At 38.2% G+C, this 19,167-nt stretch overlaps 1 protein-coding gene across 1 annotated transcript in view; it reads right to left on the bottom strand.

Moving 5' to 3' along the window:
- Positions 1-19,167, bottom strand: part of LOC116825953 (uncharacterized) — a 90,367-nt gene that overhangs the window by 49,886 nt on the left and 21,314 nt on the right. The window contains exons 5-8 of the mRNA XM_032782388.2: positions 17,689-17,814; positions 14,682-14,743; positions 13,251-13,401; positions 2,381-2,550 (exon numbers count right to left, since the gene is read on the bottom strand). Of these exons, the coding sequence (XP_032638279.1) occupies positions 2,381-2,550; positions 13,251-13,401; positions 14,682-14,743; positions 17,689-17,814 (509 nt within the window). The remainder of the gene's footprint in view (positions 1-2,380; positions 2,551-13,250; positions 13,402-14,681; positions 14,744-17,688; positions 17,815-19,167) is intronic.

The raw sequence follows: 19,167 nt of genomic DNA on the forward strand, positions 1-19,167 counted from the left end.
TTTGACTGTCACATTGAAGAATCAAAGGAAAAGTTGCAGTCCTGTGAAGGAATTAGCATTGTTGCAGGTGAAACTCCGATGCTGAAGACAACATATGTGCTTAACATTCTTGCCGTCCCCATCCCAACAAGCAGTGACAGTGCAGGCACTTCTGATGCAAGTGAACACAAGCTGGATTTTTTTTTTTTTGTTACACTGTGACGTTTTGGAAGCAGTCAATTTTAAAACCATCCACAAAGCTATATGGGAAACAGTTGAAAAATCTGCCCTACCATTTGACCGTAACACTGCATTTATGACCACTAATGCCACATACATGAGGAAAGCTTGAAATCGAGGTTTGAAAACATTTTTAAATGCTGCACACCTTACATGCATGGCACATTTGCTTAACTTTATGGGCAATCTGTAAAGGAAGATACTTTTGAAAGTAAATAAATTCATTGTAGCTGTAAAATGTGCTCTCACTGCCTGCCCTGCAAGAAAAGTCCAGTTCTGTATGTTTCTAGCAGAAAGAGGGAACAGTCTTTCCATCACAACCACCTCCCATAATAACCAGATGGAACACCTAGTTCAATGCAGCTCTTTATCACACTGAACACACTGAGGATTACGTTTTATATTTTTTACAGAAGAGAATGGTCATAGCAGTAGTTCAAGTGTCCAATCCAAAGCAGCTGTTGAACTCCAGGCTCTAAAAGAGTTTGCACCCTGAATCATGAACATACTTACAGCTTATGAAGAAACCACAGTTTGCACTCATCAAGTCAAAAATGACTTGTGTGATTTTGTGTTGTAGGCAGAGAGCTGCTCTGAAACTTGCCAATATCCAACTGCAAAAACAAAACTTATAGAAAGCTCAAAGAAAATGAAGTCATACATGGACACTGACTCAAGATCTCACTTTCACCACCTGCTGCCACTTTCTTCAGTTCTTAACTTCAGTGTATTTGAGCCAAATCAAGCAAAACACTTGACATTCGTGAGACCACAGAATTTAACAATATATCACTGTTTGAAGACAATATTCCAGCATAGACAGAATATTGGGCTTACTGTGGAGCAGTTCCAGAATTGAGGAACGAGGATGTTTTCCAGTTCGGGAGAAGCACAATGGCCAAATTCTCAGCTCTGTCAGTACTTGCCCTGCAATGCTTAGCAGTACCAGTCAACAGCATGGATTACAAACACTTCTTCACATCTTATAAAAATGTGTGTGGGGACAACGGATGCCGCATAAAAAAAAAACCCAACAACAATCTGTCTCTGCATAACTTGTTATACCAAAATTACAACAGTTTACAAAAGGGACTGTACTAAAAAGAATTAGTTATTTTTGTAGTTTTTCATTATTTTTGTTTGAAAAATTATTGCACAATATGCATATAATTTTGAAACAGTTTACTTTGACAAGGAAATGAAAACCAATGCATATATAATGTTGTTTGTTTTTTGTGTAAATATTACACTGTAATATTTAATTATTAAATTGTTACATATTTTTGTTGTCGTGACCACACCCTGATTTTGTACATTTTTACCATGACTGTTCCATAAATTTTGCCTAATTCTATCATGACAAAACTGTTTCCATGCTTATTATCTACCCCTTTACTTGTGATTTTTAACATTCTGTTCTCTTTTTTAACTGCTGCAGCACACTGAGTGGATGTTTTCAGAGAACTATTCATGAAGACTCCAATCTAATTTAGACCTCATCATTTTGTATGTACAGTTGGGATTATGTTTTCCAATGTGCATTACTTTCATCTGCCATTTTGTAGCCCAGTCTCCCAGTTTTGTGAGATCCCTTAGTTAAGTCCAAAGCAGACTGTGAAGAGTTACAAACCTGAATAATTTTGTGTCATCTGCAAACTTAGCCACCTCACTGTTGACCCCTTTTTCCAGAGCATGTAATGAATATGTTGAACAGTACTGGATTCGGTACTGTTCCTTGTCCACTGTGAAAACTGACCTTTTATTCCTTCCCTTTGTTTCCTGACTTTTAACCGTTACTGATCCATGAGAGGACCTTTCCTGTTATCCCATGAGGGCTTTCTTTGCTGAACAGCCTTTGGTGAGAGACCTTACAAATGAAGAGTAAGATGAAAAACTAATGGTACAACAGACAGGTGTGGGGAAGCACAAGGAATCAAGGACACAATACTGGTCATCATGACAAACATGACATTTTTAAAATACTGTGAAAAGTTGGTAAGAAAAGTAGACAGTTGAATGAAATACTTCTTTACTGGGATGCTATTTTTACAGTTTGTGTGTATGACAGAGCACATGTTTAGAAATTTGAAATATATTAGTATTGCATCATACTAAATGTCTCAGAAAGTAAAGCTGTATTCTGAACATAGGCTGATGTTACCTTAAGAGAGTCTCGGCAGTGCTGAAAGAACTTCATTAACCCCTTATGAGTAACGTTCTGTGTTTCATCATGGCAATGGTAAAGAGTGAAACAGTGGGGATGGTGTAGTCCCAGGTGGATCAGCCACTCATCATTCAAGCAATGGCAGTCTAAAATCTGAATCTGCCTCCCTGGAAAAAGACAGCCAGATTACCAAAATAGTCAAACACAAAATACAAGCCCATATTCATTGTCTATTGTTTTGATTAACATGGTAGAATATAATTATTGATGGATCTCAGTTGGATAACTGAATTTCAGGGTATGTTTGCATAATGTTTTCACTAACATACATCATTAAAGTGCAATTTTCAAAAAGCCATAGTATGAACTGAAAATGCACAATTTTTTTTTATATCGAGTGGTTACAAAGCCAGTGGGCGAAGTAGTATTTTATTGGCCAATTTCTTTTAATATCACCCACCTAGACCCTATAATACCCTGGGACCAACATGGCTACAACAACACTGCGTATAATGTAGTATACAGAATCATGACTGCTTTTTGTCAATTTGCCAGAGTATCAGGACTTTTTCTCTTGTGTTGGGTACCCATAATATTGTACCATCTCTATTTAGTAGGAAGGGAGACATCTAAATTATACTTATTCACAGAAATGGGACTCGCTTTGAGAGGGACTCTCTTTGAGAGGTGCTGCCAGGGAAATCAATTGGTACTGAGAGCATTTAGTATATTTCATAATGTAAGTATTTAATGTAAAACTAGTGTGAATTTCAATGATTTAACAATTTGTGTCCTGAATCTGACCTCATACCCATTTTACATCATTATAACTCCTTCTATTCAGTAGAGTTACTCCTGATTTGCAACAGTGTAAATAAGAGAAGAATTATACTCTTTGTTGGCAGGAGGACAAACTTCTTTGTAGAGAAAACTATATGCATAAAAATATAGCTATATTTGCTAATTTTATTGTTGTAAAGTTTTTAAGAACACTATGATAAAAGTAAGTCCAACTAAAGCTTAAGGTAAATTAGCAATTTCCTCTAGGATATGTCAGGCTTTGCGTAAAGAACAGTTCACTCTCAGTCATACTCTGTTTAGTTCCCAGAATCAGACCATAATGTTCATGTCATCTTTATTCACTACCAAAGCCACGTCTTTGATGTCAGCTAATTAGTTCTGCACTGCTTGAGCCTGTTCAACAAGACACAGTTTATCTGGACTAATACAAAAGAGTGTATTAAAATCTTAATAATAAACTCATGATTTTAAATACATTTTTTCCCAGATTATACCTGTAGCCTTGTTCAAATAGATTTCAACTTCCCTCCTGAACATGGCCTTGATAGGATCAAAGAATTTTATCTGAGCAGGGCCTTTTCTTGCTAAAAAGCTTTTAATACTTGTGTTAAAAAAAATCCTTTTCCCCATGGTTTCACTTTATTTCTTTCCTTCCAGCTAAGACTCTTTCTTTTTCCTTTGATCTCTTTTGTGTGTTTCAGGATGCAGCTCAAACTGACTCCTTCAGGATATGTAGGATTTGGGTGATTGATTTGTGACCTGTGCATGTGACTTGGCGAAGGGAGCATCTGAATAGAAAGCAAACCTTAGGGAACCTGAGCTGATTTTAGCGTTCTAAACATGAGATAAAACAACCACCACCACCACCACCAAGGCATCTTAAAATGAAATTGCTATTACAAAGAAAAGTAATTTGACTTCCACTGTCAGAAGAATTAAACTTACAGGGGTTCAAGACTCCTTAAATAACAGACTTATTTCCCTTATTTGTGTATGATACACCATTACATAGCAATGCCCACAGCAATGCAACAATGGAACTGAGCTTCTGGATAAACTTTTATACAGTCCTGGGTGTGGCAAGAAAACAAAATAGGTCACTGGAATTTCTTTCCCTTTTCACTGACTTTTAAAAAAACTTATTTTGGCTGTCACTTCAACAGTGAGAAGTTCTCTGCTGTTAACAGACATTTCAAATCCTAATCTAATTGGCTACTTTAACCTCAATTGTCCATAAATATACAATATACAGCACTTCTAAAATAAAAGACAACTCAAACCCATGACCCCTTGGACATGTTCTGTATGCTTAGATGATGGATACATTACAGTCGGACTGACTGCATATGACTTGACTTGACTCAAAGTACACCACAGGATCCAGAGGAAACTGGACACAAGGGATCAAAATAAAGCCTTTTCTTTCTTTTTGTATGAGGGTTAAGAGAAGATACAACTTTACATAAAGAACACAGCTAATTAAAACTTTTGCAGACAGTGGCTTTAGGTGGTAAGACTGGCTCGCTAGTCAAAGCTGAATGACATTCTGCTACAGAATCCAAAGAAATGAGATGAAGAAAACACCTGATTCAGTAATGTAATCCAACTGTTATCCTGCATCTCTTTGTCCCGACATAATCCTTCAGGGTTCATAAAACACAGGTCTATTTTTCCTTTCAGTTTTTATGCAAAAGTATTCTAAAATCCTACCTGTATTACTAATAAGATTTCTTCTGAGCTGTCTAGGGGCAGGAAGTATGTCACTTTCTTTTTCTTTTCTTTAGTAGTAGGCGGAGTTTTTATGACAGAAATCCTGGCAGTATGGACCTTTTTTTTTTTTTTTTAAACAGTCATCTGATATATGCCAAGCAAAGTCTTACTGATTTAACCCTTTGGCATTAAGATTCATTGATATAGTTTCCAATGCTTTTTCTAGTTGTTATGAACTTAAATAACCAAGCACAGATTTCTAATAATTTCACAAAACTTCATTAGATCCTGAAGTCAACAGGAGCTGAAAGTACTCAGCATTTCATGGGAATGAGCCAAAAACAGGCATCTATTGTATTTTTGCATTCATTGTTGATTACATAGAAAAAGAGATGTAAACAGCTCTCGTTAATAGTTAGCCTTTTTCTTTCAGTAGTTATACTCAGTGGTCGTGACATCACATTAGAAACACTTGCGATGTCACAAAGACTTAATTGTGTCATAAGTCAATGATGCAAGTAGGAGGAACAAACTGTTTACAAAATGTAGAGCTTCTACTATACACAAACAATTTTATGACCACAGCAACAGCTGTGCAAGAATACAGAAAGTTTCTAAGCTTGATAGGAATATATTTAGGGCCAAATCCTGAAATTGTTATTTAGTTTGTGCTCAATCCAAACTGACATAACTCAATTGCCTAAATATAGGTCAAATGCAGAGACCTCCAGATTTGACATAATATATTTTAATGTGTGCTTGACTGTTGAAGTGACTTATGATAGTTCTAACTGACTTACTGATGTGCATAAATTCAGCTGTCCATATTCATTCACTGAAAACCCTTTGCTTAATACATGATTCCAATTAGATTGAAAAGATATCCCAGCAGGGTCTTCCCCCCACACACACACCTTTTCTATAAAGTACGATGCGCATCTCTGGTGCTATATAAATAACGATCACAATCCCAATAAACAATTTAGAACATACACTTCAAAAAGTTAGTTCACAAAGGGTCAAGAACCTTCCATTTCACACCAGGAAAGCCATATTTCTTTCAGCAAAACAGCTCGGGGTCCTTCTGTGTGCCAAAAGCCGTCATTTATCTATCAAACTCCCCTAACCAATACAGTCTGACTGAGATGACAGCAACACAACACTTAATCAAAATCTTTCATCTTTTTTAAATTAAACGGTGGTTGTGGAAAAAAGAAATGAAAGTCCAAATGGGATTCTACGTTAAGTATCAGAAGAGCCTTCATAGGATCGTTATACTGATTTACTCCCTTTCATGCCTTGCAATACATGATGTACCTCATTCAAAACTGCACTAATATAAATGCCCTTTGACATACACAGTAGCTTCTCAAGCCTCTCCATTTGAGTCATACTCGTAAACATAGGGTCTGATCTCTCTCAGCACCAATTGTTTTCCTTGGAAGTTGAAGGAGCGCAGCACACTTCGCCCTGAGTGCTCCAATACAAGTAAAGGGGATATAAATATTATACAAATGAAATGTTCATGGTGGAAGATAATATTAACCCTGGGCAAATGCAAATCATGATGCATCAATGTTAACTGAGAGATTCAATTACAGTCCGCTAAGTCAAGGAAATATGCAACTGTTTAATGTAATCAGAGTATGTATAGGTATTACTATTATTTGACTATTTATTTTCAGACATTTCTACCTCACAGATAAAGATTTATTCCCCACAAAATTTTAGCCTCAGTATGTCTACACTGCAGTTAGACACCTGAGGCTGGCCTGTGCCAGCTGGCTCATGGGGCTCAGGCTAAGAGGCTGTTTTATTGTGGTAGACTTTCAGACTCGAGCTGCAACCCAAACTCTTAGACCCTCCAACCTCGCAGGGCCAGCTGCAGGTTTTTAATTGCAGGGTAGAAATACACTAAGAGCTCATGTGAAGCTCTTTATAAAAAATACACAAAGTTTTGCAAAGCTTTGTATCTGGTCATTTTTCAACTAGTTCTAAAGAGAATCCAAGGGAAAAGATACAAGCACACTAAATGAATCTGCTATTTTAAATATTCAATCAACATTATATCAAATTCAGGTGCTCCAAGCAGCACCCTGTCTCCCAGTAAAGTTGCTTTAATACACTAAAACTGACCTGTGTACACTCAAACATAATCCAAACTACACACCATATTGGCAGGACAAGTACTGCATAGAGTGATATCCAAGATGACAACAACTGATAAAAATACGAAGATGGCGCTGAGAACTGAAGCTAAAAGCAGGGCAGGATTTACAATTTGCAGGGATCTAAGCTGTAGGGTTGGAAAAATTGACTGGAGAAATGCTTCCCACTCTTGCTGCCAAAGGGAGTCTGGGTCAGCCCATGAATTGTGAGTCCATAGAAAGCTACACATAGTTGTTTGTGCTTAGCATTAAATGGCATCATTATTTCTGATGAGCCTGATTAGTAGGTATATCTATTCTTTGTTAGGATATTGGATGAAAAACTTCTTATATTAGGCTTTTCTTCTTTCTGTACTGAATAAGTCCTTAAATACATGATGTTTGTTAGTAAAAGCAAGCAATCCCTTGGGTCCACAGCCTTACCTGTAGGCTGTGGAGCAGCTCAGAATCTCCATAGCACTGTGCTATACGGGTACTACTCCTCTGATCCACAGCATGCCCTCTCCCCTCACCAGAGACTGAAGAAGGCCACTGCCCATGTTACTGTAAACCTGTTCTATCAATATCAACTTGTCACTTGAACACTTGCAAACAATTCTCTTATGGCTGGTCTATGTACAGTTTTTGTTCACTATAACTGTGTTGGTTTAGAAACCAATAAAGTGGTACAATCCCCTTACGTGAATGCAGTTACACCAGTGTAAAGGTGTTTATAGCCAGACAGTTTATTTCTGTAAATGTATGGAAATAAATATCTTTATGCAGGTATAATTGCATCTATGGTGGGGGGCGGGGGAGGTTCTACCATGATTTTATATCATTTTCTAAACCCATATAGTTAAAATTAATGTAGACTAGGCCTCAAAAAGAAAATGTTTTTGCCTCGGAAAAACAATGTAATTCCTCTTGCTAAAATTTGCAAAATAGACTGATTAAGACCTACACTGCTTTAATATTTGTAAAACCATATGCTACAGTATGGCTGAAATACATGGGAGTATGGAAATATACTGTACATCCTCAAACACTTTCTCACTTGTACTTGACATGTGGAGTTGAAAAATCTTCCTAATATGTTTTCCAACTTTCCTTTCTAGAGTTTAGTTCCTGATTATATGCACACAAGAGATAAGATAAAACAAACACACAAAGAAAAAACCCAAAGTAGAAACTAAGCTGATTCTTGGCTAGTTGGTTAGTTTAGTTTACTTCATACAATGCAATTCAAAGATTTTACAGAATGCACTGCTGGCTTCATCTAGAAATGCAAGCCCCTATGGCTACACAATAGTTATCAACATCAGACCATTCATGACAGCTGTTGCTTCTTTAAAAGAACAATACACTGCGTTCCTAGAACATTTGTTCAGCATCACTGAAACGCAACACTCAGCTACGTCTAATGGCCCACCTTTGTTTGTTCAAGGTGTAAGTATTTGTCTTGGAGTTCACCGTGGGAATGTGACATAAGCCGAGACACAGGCGTCTACAGCAGGTGACCTACAGCTTTGTTTGCCTCCCCAGTCACAGCCTTGAGTTTGTTCTTTTTTTAGAAGTCTCTTTCTTTGTTAAACGTCTGGCATTTAGTTCATTCACTGCTTTTTGTTGTTGTTGTTTTAACTATATATCTATATGATTAGCTTTTGGATAAAAAAATATGCTGGATGAGTTATTTTACCTGAAGGAAATTTTGAGTGTGACTGGGATTCCTTTGTTTAAAGGATATAAAAATCCAGATAGGAACTACTACTACTGATAACAGCAAACAGAATTTTCCATAGCTATCCAGGTCACTGGTTCAAATAAGGCCCTACTCAGCAGTGAATGAAACGTTATCATATTTCTGTGGGGCAGCTCCTTGCAAAAATTAACTAATTAATGCACAAAACACCTTTGGAAGTGATACCTACATATTATCCCCGTTACTGAGATGGAAAAACAGAAACATGATGGATGGGATCCACGAAGGAATTTAGACATTGCAATGCTGAGCATCATGGTGCTTTATTTTTAGGCAAAAAAAAACAAAAAAAACCCACACACCACACAGGAACAACACTGTGATCCACAAAGCCAAGTTAGGTGCCTAGGCACCCCGAACAACGAGTAGGGAAATATAGGCATCTGAGAATGTAATCCACAAAAGCCAGTGCATTAGGCAGGGAGCCAGCAGCCAAAGGGAGGTGCTGAGGAGTTGGGTGTGTGCACTAAGCCCTGCCCCTCTTTCAAAGAGATGCCCCTAAGTCTGGGCTGCAGGGAGGCACCTAGCTCTTCTTAATGACCCACAGATGGGAACCTGCCATCTAGAGTCAGGCAGCTCAAGTGCTTAAGGTGTTTTTCATGGGACTGAATTGGGCACTCCACCACACAAAATGGTTGGAGAAGGTGGAGGTGCTACCCACCTGATTACTTTTAGCCCAGTGGTTATAGTCCTTACCTGGGAGGTAAAAGACCCTGTCCCTCTGTTTCAACCACTCATTCATTAATTTTTATCCACAGAGCAACAGTTTCAACAGGGAGCCACACATCAGAATATTCCATAGGCCAGTGGTTGAAGCACTCTCCTGAGAGATAGGAGACCTCAGGTCAAGTCATTTCTCCCCCTCTGGCAGAGAGGGGATTGAACCTGGGTCTCCCACATTCCAGGTGAGTGCACTAAACCACGGAGCTAAAAGTTTTAAGGTGCATACTACCATCACCTCCTCGATTCTGAAAGGGACCTAATACTCCTGGCTCCTCCTGGAGTCTGAAATGGGATCCGATCCAGTAGGCATGCTCAGAGGTAGCCTGCCAGATCAAGCCCCCAGGGCATGTGACTTTGGTGGCCAAGTACCTGTCTTTCCCTGGTTTGTGGCACTTAGGCAGGAGATAGGCATCCGGCTGCCTAGAGGGAGGTAGCAGTATGCATGCCTAGAGGCAGGAACTTAGGCCCCTATGGAAATTTTATTCTAAAAACTTAGGTGCTAAGTGCGTTTAGGGTTCAGTGAGAGTTTTGTGGCTCACAATGGAGCTAAAACGGGGACTTCCATAGATCCCAACCAAAGGGACTTCCCTAAAGCCACAAAAAGCTCATTTCACTCTACAGTCACACAGGGTCAAATTCTACACTGAGCAAATGGATGCAGCTCAACAGGCTTTAAAGGTACTGCATTCATTCAGCCCATATTATTTATGGAGTAAGGACCGTAGCAATTATCCCAGAGACAGTAACTTACAAAATGTATGGTACTTAATTACCAGTATCTTCTTGTTTTCAGTGTGATCATGTAATCAGAACCATCGAGGGCATTTGGATACAAATATCCATTATTAATGACATTTTGCTCAGGCAGTCTGTTCGTTTGAAACAGATGCCATTTCACCAATTTTTGTTCACACTCTTCTATGAGCATAAACTCAAGCACAATTTGCTTAGATCACTGAACGTAGAAGTCATGATGGTATCTGGAGCAAGTACATGGATAGCATATCAAGGTGAACTTAGAGACAGAGAGGGCACCTTGCAGGAACTAAGTTACCAAAGATAAGCATGACAGAATTTTCCTTTATGGAAACATTTCTTGAGTACTTACTCTATTGAAAAATTCCAAGCAGGATAATTTATAACCCAGACATGGACAAAGCACAAATAAAAGGCAATTATAATCCCAAAATTAAAAACCATCATCTCATTTTTTAAATCAGAGAATTAAAATAAATTATAAAGATGCTGACATCAGGCATAATATTGTTTTGGAAAATCTTTGCCTTTTCATTATTTTTTGTTATAAATTTTCAAAGCATTTTAAAAATGTTTTAAAAATACTACAGTAATAATTTGTTGTTGTTTTTCAATATATCATACAAAGCTTCCATCACAAGCTATCATTGACTTGAATTACAATATTTTGTGAAACTAAAAAAAACAGAGGGAAATTTTTCATTGAGCATCTTGTCCAGTAACATTATAGTTACCGCTCTGCTTGGAGAAATTCCAAATGGAATTATGGAATGATATTGTCTTTTTCACAGTGGTTAAGAACATCTGACAGGCCAAGGCGGAATTTAAATGTCCAAAATCAAAGCAGAGCATGTCAAAAGTCTCTTTTATGTGTGAATATGGGGTATTCTGCAAACAAACTACCAAAATAAAAGGGATAACTGGTGCAAACAGGTAGGGCCACAATTATACTTTAACCACAAATTGCAAGTAAGGGCATAGAATCATAGAAGATTAGGGTTGGAAGAGACCTCAGGAGGTCATTCAGTCCAACCCTCTGCTCAAAGCAGGACCATCCCCAACTAAATCATCCAAGCCAGGGCTTTGTCAAGCCAGGCCTTAAAACCCTCTAAGGAAGGAGATTTCCCCCCCCCCTCGGTAACCGATTCCAGTGCTTCACCACCCTCCTAGTGAAAAAGTTTTTCCTAATATCCAACCTAGACCTCCCCCACTGCAACTTGAGACCATTACTCCTTGTTCTGTCATCTGCCACCACTGAGAACAGCCGAGCTCCATCCTCTTTGGAAACCCCCTTCAGGTAGCTGAAGGCTACTATCAAATCCCCCCTCACTCTTCTCTTCTACAGACTAAATAAGCCCAGTTCCCTCGGCGTCTCCTCTTCAGTCATGTGCCCCAGCCACCTAATAATGTCCATTGCCCTTTGCTGGCTTCTCTCCAATTTGTCCACATCCTTTCTGTAGCAGGGGGCCCAAAACTGGATGCAGTACTCCAGATGTGGCCTCACCAGTGCCAAATAGATCGTTCCTCGATCTGCTGGCAATGCTGCTACTAATGCAGCCCAATATGCCATTAGCCTTCTTGGCAACAAGGGCACACTGTTAACTCATATCCAGCTTCGCATCCACTGCAATCCCCAGGACCTTTTCTGCAGAACTACCACTTAGCCAGTCGGTTCCCTGCCTGCAGCAGCACATGGGATTCTTCCATCCTAAGAACAGGACTCTGCACTTGTCCTTGTTGAACCTCATCATATTTCTCCTGGCTCAATCCTCCAATTTGTTTAGGTCACTCTGCACTCTATCCCTACCTTTCAGCACATCTACCTCTTCCCCAAGCTTAATGTCATCCGCGAACCTACTAAGGGTGCAATCCATCCCATCCTCCAGATCATTAATGAAGATGTTGAACAAAACCGGCCCCAGGACCGATCCCTGGGGCACTCCGCTTGATACTGGCTGCCAACTAGACATCAAGCCGTTGATCACTACCTGTTGAGCCTGACAATCTAGCCAGCTTTCTATCCACCTTATAGTTAATCCAATCCATACTTCTTTAAATTGCTGGAAAGAATACGTTGGGAGACTGTATTAAAAGCTTTGCTAAAGTCAAGGGATATCATGTCCACCACATTCCTCATATCCACAGAGCCAGAAGTCAATCAGATTGGTCAGGCATGACTTCCCCTTGGTGAATCCATGTTGACTGTTCCTGATCACCTTTCTCTCCTCCTATTGCTTCAAAATGGATTACTTGAGGATCTGTTCAATGATTTTTCTGGGGAACTTGTTTGGGCTATTCCAATTCAGGGTTTTGGTTTAATATCCAATCTCTAATTTCAATATACATATTCAGTGAATGAGTCTGTTTTTTTCAGAAAGGGATGGCATTTTGATGACACTTCAAAGCAAGGATTCAATGTAATTCAAAGTACAGTAGGACTGAGGGACAGCAGCACCATTAGGAAGCAATTTGAATCAATTCTAAATTATCAAGTTTTTTAAATAATTTGTTTAACTTAGCATTTGATTTAATCATTGTTAAATCAACTATTTTCTTTTCAATTGTAGATCTTAATTTATAACTCCAAAGTTTCCTAATTTCCAGTGCGTTCATAGTTTTCTTTACACTTGTAAATTTATACAGTTTGCAAGGTAGCATGATGAAGCTGAAGCCAATTCTTTCAATATAACTTTGTAGGAAACAGACAGCTTCCAAACTGATTGGTAATTATTCATTTTTTTTATTTTAAACATTTTAATAAACATTTTTAGTGATTCACTCTTCTATGTAGTTCAAAACAGAAATGTCTGTTACTGCTGCTATTCCTATTGCCTATATCTTGAATCCTAGGATATTTTTGATATTACACTAGAGATTTCCTTTATATTGGCATTCTTAGTTACCTTGGAGGACCTTCCTTTCTTTCTGCTTACTGACCATTACTAGCTAGGTATTTTAATGTACTTACAAAAGGACTCATCCCTCGCAAGCTGGTGGAAATGGTGGCAGACTTGAGCAACCTGAGAAAGCTCTTTATGGGAAAACAATGAGAAGATGCATAGCCATAGTTCATCAGGAAGAAGCAGCCAAACTGAGGGGTCACTCTCACATTTATTATCCTAAAAACAAATCAAAGTAACATGCTATTACATGGAACAGCAAACAAATACAATGCATTCTCTAGTGGACAGCTAACTCCTGTGCATTCCAAACAGTAAAATAAACAAATCAGATTCAGGTACCAAAGAGAAGAACATTTTCTTCTGTTTCACTGGCAAGCAATGCGAGAAGAGACTTTAATGCAAAGGGACAGTCTATTTCTCCTCTTCCATTTCCAATCTGAGGTATCAGAATGATATATTACTTAATTTTAACCTCCTGGATTTTGGGTTAGCTGGCCACAAAAATCTGGGGCTTAGCTGGCTGGCCAGAAGGAATGAGGATCTAATATTCTGATTAGCCACACCCTTGCTAGCCGGCTAACTTTATCAATACAACTCTCAGAATAATAATAATAATAGTGATAACAATTCCAGATCTGGAATGTTTTGGCTCTGCTTAGCTCTCCCAAGCTGGAAACAGCCTGGAACACACTGAAGAAAGTGACCAACTACCCCTCATTTTTTTAAGTGCTTCCTATGGTTTGCAGACATAGGGCCAGATAGTCCTCTATGTAGTAAAAGTACAGGAGACAGAAAAACTCAATATATGCAATCTTACGACATTTGCCCAGCATTGGCCTGTATATTTGTGGCTCTATATACCCACAAATTCCCTGCACAACAATGCTTTCTGGTACCACAGCCTTCATGATTACAGTTTCTGAAGAAAAATTTTTTCCCTTAGGAATGTACTAAACTTCACCGTGTTACTTTTATTTTATAAAACATCTCCAGAGTTGTCATTCAAGGTAGCCATAGATGGGCTTCAATCCCCATCTCTTCTATAAATGTCTCCATCTGAATGCCAATAAAATTTTTCCCAGCAGAATAGAGTGTCTTTTTATTACCTAACAACTTAATTTTAAAAAAAGAGTCTCATAAAAGCTCTCCAGTTCTCTTTTTCAAAATATAGCTATAAAAATACCATTTTGCTATTCATGCAGCAGATAAATCATTAATAGAAATTTGTTCACATTAGAAAACAGATTCAAATGACCAGACTAAATAAAGTACAATGGCTTTTCTAAAAAAGGTAAATAAATACATCAAACAGTTATTGCTTTAATGAATTTGGCTCCTGGTTATTAAGGCCCAATCCAGAAGGTGGAATATTTTGTGCAGACAAGATCCTTTATTTGTAAAGACTGGATTTGTGGTTAGTATGAAAAATAAGATTTCAAAATTCTGAAACACCAGCATGTTCCATATACAGCTACAAAGCTGATGCAGACACTTACCCAATTTACTGTTTCCTCAAAACCTTGAAATGTACTTTTGCAAGGTTGCTTGGAGTCAGTGCCTGGGTAAAAGAGAAATTATTCTGGAATCTCAGAGCTATGTGAAAGTCTGTTTGTTTGGTAATAGAGAGCAACATATGAGGAAAAGATGAAGCAATATTTCCATTTGGCCACACTGTAAATAATCAAATAACAGAAATTAGAGATGAAAAAGACCGGGTAAGGTATTTAGTTTACTTCTGGTTAGGGCAGGATTCTTCCCAATTGCCTTTAATGTAAAAGCAAACAAACAAACCCAGCAGCTGCAAATAGAAAAATATATTTGGTGGTTCAACGTATCAATATCTTGCCAGTAGCACCAGATTTTCAGAAGCTGGCCTCCTTTTTTATGACTGCAAATTATGGGGGCAAGTAGTTGCAGGCATAATTTTGTGCCATAATTATTTGTGCGCGCGCAATTATTTGGACACAAACATTGTCATACGTATGTCTGAGTACCTGACCTGCAGGAGCAATCAGATAGTTAGACATCTATGTAACTTCAATGCAAGTATAAATAGGGTGATCAGATAGCCACTGTGAAAAAACAGGGCAGGGAGTGGAGGGTAATAGGCACCTATATAAGAAAATGTCCCAAAAAACAGGACTGTCCCTTTAAAAATAGGACATCTGGTCATCCTAGGTATAAATAACTATGCTGACAATTTTACAGGTCAAAAAAAAGGGCAGGAGCAGGAGGGAGGGACAGGGACAGCTGAAGGCACGAAGAAAATGCTGGTACTTAATCTCTAAAACTAGTCTAAACACAGAACTAGAATATAATATTCCCATATTAGTAGGAAGATAGATTGCATGGCTTTAACAGGTCTTTTCTATCTCTAATATATCAGACATTCCAATGGAAAAACATTTTTGGCAAATATTCAAATCAAACTTTTTGCTGTCTTGGTGAGTGGTGCAATTATTAATTGAATTACATTATTTTTTTCTGTCACTACAGCTGCTAACAAACCAGTTGCATTATACTCACTATACATTAAAAATAATCAAACATTCGTCAGTCGAAAGGCCACTTACTAGAAAGCCTTTTAACCTATACAATGCCATACACGATCCTAAATACATTATTAGCATCTTTTAGGAAAGCAAAAATGGTTGAACACTGAAACTATAACGCCATTACTGGCACAGATACGCTGATTGTCTTTGTACAAAAAACACAAAATCATCAGATAGAGATTCAAATGGACCATAGCTGTAAGTATTCATTTCAAGAGAATATTAAGAGAGCAAATGCCCGCTATATTTAGATTTTAGACACAAGTTATGTAAATAGTTACGCACTCAACCAACGCATAAATAGTTGTATGTCCTGGTTATTAGGGAGCACATTAATACAAGGCACCGATGCCCAACAGTGAGTTGCAAGACAGAGCTTTATTGATCATATTTACAGTAAATGAGCATTCACATAGCAATGAATAAATTCCCAAACTCTTTTCCCATCATTCAATGTACCATCTTGGATAGATTTTTTGAAGGTAGATTCTTCTTTGGCTGGTCAGTAACTGGAAGGAGCTAACCCAGGGCATTATGAGTAGAGAAAAGAGATTTGATTTATTCAGATGTCCTCCACTGACTAAAAATCAAATAAAAATACTTCACTAAAACCACTCCTTATAATTATCTGCACAGATCATTGCTGTGTTTGTTAAATAATGTTTACAATAGAAAGAACATTCATCAAAACATGCAATTTTCTCTGCTACTTTGGATGAGCACAGGAAACAACCTTACTCTCAATTTTTCAGTTATGAATCTGTGGAACCATAAATATCCCCAGGATATCTCTATTCTGTTTGCATGTTACATACCCGTGTTCAGTTTTATGGATCTCTTGACTGACCTATTTACATTTCACTTGCCTTTAACTGAGGTCCACACTGTTAGTCTCAGAAAAGTCTTTTAATACTCGTAAGAAATGCTCTTTTCGTAGCCAGTAAATTCATTCTCCTGCAATTTTTTTAACATTTTAAAGGGTGATTATTAAAACCATTGTCATGGAATGGGTCTCTGAAAAGTGACCACTTATTTTTAAAGGAAGGTGATCTGTTTATCCACTGCAAAACACTGATTTCTACCTAGAATTTCCCAAATCATTTTGTTCATTTAGGATGAAACGTAACCATGTTATATCAGGCTGTGATGTTGTTAAATCTTCCATGGTAGAGTCAGGCCTGACAATATTTATTGGAAGCCTCCAAGTAAAGCCAAACGGTGTTGCAGGAAGCGGTACTGGCAATTTACAAGAAGCCATTCCCCTTCTAAATCAGGACTGTCCCAATGCCCAAACACACTGTAAAGAAGCATTGTGAGGCTAGCACTGATGTCTTGCCGATGAGATACAAACCCACAGTCCTGACTATTTCTGGTTATTAAAGATCTCAGCATTTTCACAAGAGAGGAACTGCAATGAGAGTCAAGGGCTCTCAGTACTTCTATAAAGGTGTTTGTTACCTTCTAGAATCAGTCCTCACACTAGATCTGATCAGAGAACATATACATATTACATAAGACAAAAAAAACCGAGGAACTAATGGGCTTAGAAGTTACAGTCGGGGGGTTAATTTTAAAAAAAATATTTGTTTGTATCTTGCTGTTCTTCCCTACTAATTAAATTATCCCTATTTTAAATTATCTTCAAATTCTCTAATCTGCATTGTTCCAGTTTGACATTTTGAGCTACTGTTTCTTTTTAATTTTTAGGTCAGCATCTATTGATCATCACTCAGCTTTAGTTCTCTGGACAGAGTAAGCACCTGGAGAATGCAAAAGGAAGGTAGATAAATGGGAAGGAAGGTCAAAAGTGATTAAAAAGAACATACTGAGTACACATGAACACAAAAATTACATGAAACAATTTACACATCATTCCTGTGCATATCCTAATAAAAACATTATGGACTATTAACATGTTTAACAAGTATGTGCACACATTTTTACTTACAAGCATTAGCAGTCTTCACAAAAGCTACTGAGGTGGCTTGATAATTAGGTGGTTTCTGCTGAGCTTTTGCAGATGTGGTAGGTTTTGGGAGAGGATGTGCCTTCATCTGTCTAGAATTGACACAACCTACAGAAAGAAGGAAAGTTTTGATAGTGTTATAGAAGTAAGAGGTAGAAATTAACTATTAGATTATGAAATCTGCAATCCTAGTCCTCTACATGCCACAGGGATGCTACAGCTACAGGGCAAAATCCTCTGGTGGAATTCCCAATGACAGATATGGCAATTTCCAGCAATGTCCTAGAAAAGACTTATTGAATTAAGTTTAAGTATCTTTGGAGTCCATTGTATTAAATGCAAAGGTTATCTATTATTGTTGACCTGGATGATCAAAGGACTATACTGAACAATGTGTCAGACAAGAATGATAGTTTTTGGACAATACAGATGAAGTCAATTTCCTGGAAAATATCTAGGGGATGGTGCATGCAAATTCTCCACCCCAGATTATGCAAACAGCTAGCCTTTTTAAGCTGTGCTCTGAGGAGTGGGCTTTTGTCTGCTGATTACCTGTCACACGAGGTCAAGATCAAGGGCCCAAGCTGTGTAAAGGAGACTGATCTACTCCAGCAGCTGCTTGTTTTGAGCTAAGGCTGTTCTGAACTGGTAACCACAGAAAAAACCCTATATGAAGTTTGAATGACTGAGTCCTACCAGAGCCGTTGTGATCTCTGGTAAATTGTAGATTCCTTATTGTTTCAATGTGTTTTCTCTGTAATACTTTCACCTGAAGAATAAATGTACTGGCTTATAGCAAGCTGTGTGGTAACTTGTAACTATTGGCAATTACATTGTTCATAGCCTTCTGAAGAGAAAGCAAAGTGCAGAACTGGCCTGTTTAGGCAGTCAAACTTGCTAAGAATACCAAAGTGTAGGCAGAGATCTGTGCCTGGAAAACTGTGGTTCAGAAGGGATAGAGATGTGGGTCTCTGCCCAAGAGAAGTGACAGCTGAGGAGCTGGGAGCCTAGAGTGGGATGAGCCCATGCCTCGAATACTGGATTAAGCAAAGTAATTTAACACGTGCCTAATTTTAAGGAAACAAGTAGTCCTACTGAATTGAACCATGCTGACTAAAGACATTACATCACAATGCAAAGCACACCTCTTTGCACAGGCCATCCCCCAATAAAATAGCCTAAACATGGCCTCTCTGGCTTTCTTGGCCTCGCTGGCTCTCTTCAGCCAAAGATGTTTCCCTAAAGCATTCAAAATAAGTAAAACTAGCGGAAGGAAAATGGACAAATAGTCAGCTACTCTCTCTCTCCATCTAGGTTCTCAGTTGTACCCATCTTCAGAGTGTCTGAGTGCATGGCTAGTCTCTAGTCTTTGCCCAGATACTTCTGCATATTAAAAATATCTATACGATAGGCAAAGTGGAAATACATAGCTGGATAGCTACTCAAAACAGGATGTGGGAG

The sequence above is a fragment of the Chelonoidis abingdonii genome, chromosome 6 (genome assembly GCF_003597395.2).
Source record: "Chelonoidis abingdonii isolate Lonesome George chromosome 6, CheloAbing_2.0, whole genome shotgun sequence".
Classification (NCBI taxonomy): Eukaryota; Metazoa; Chordata; order Testudines; family Testudinidae; genus Chelonoidis; species Chelonoidis abingdonii.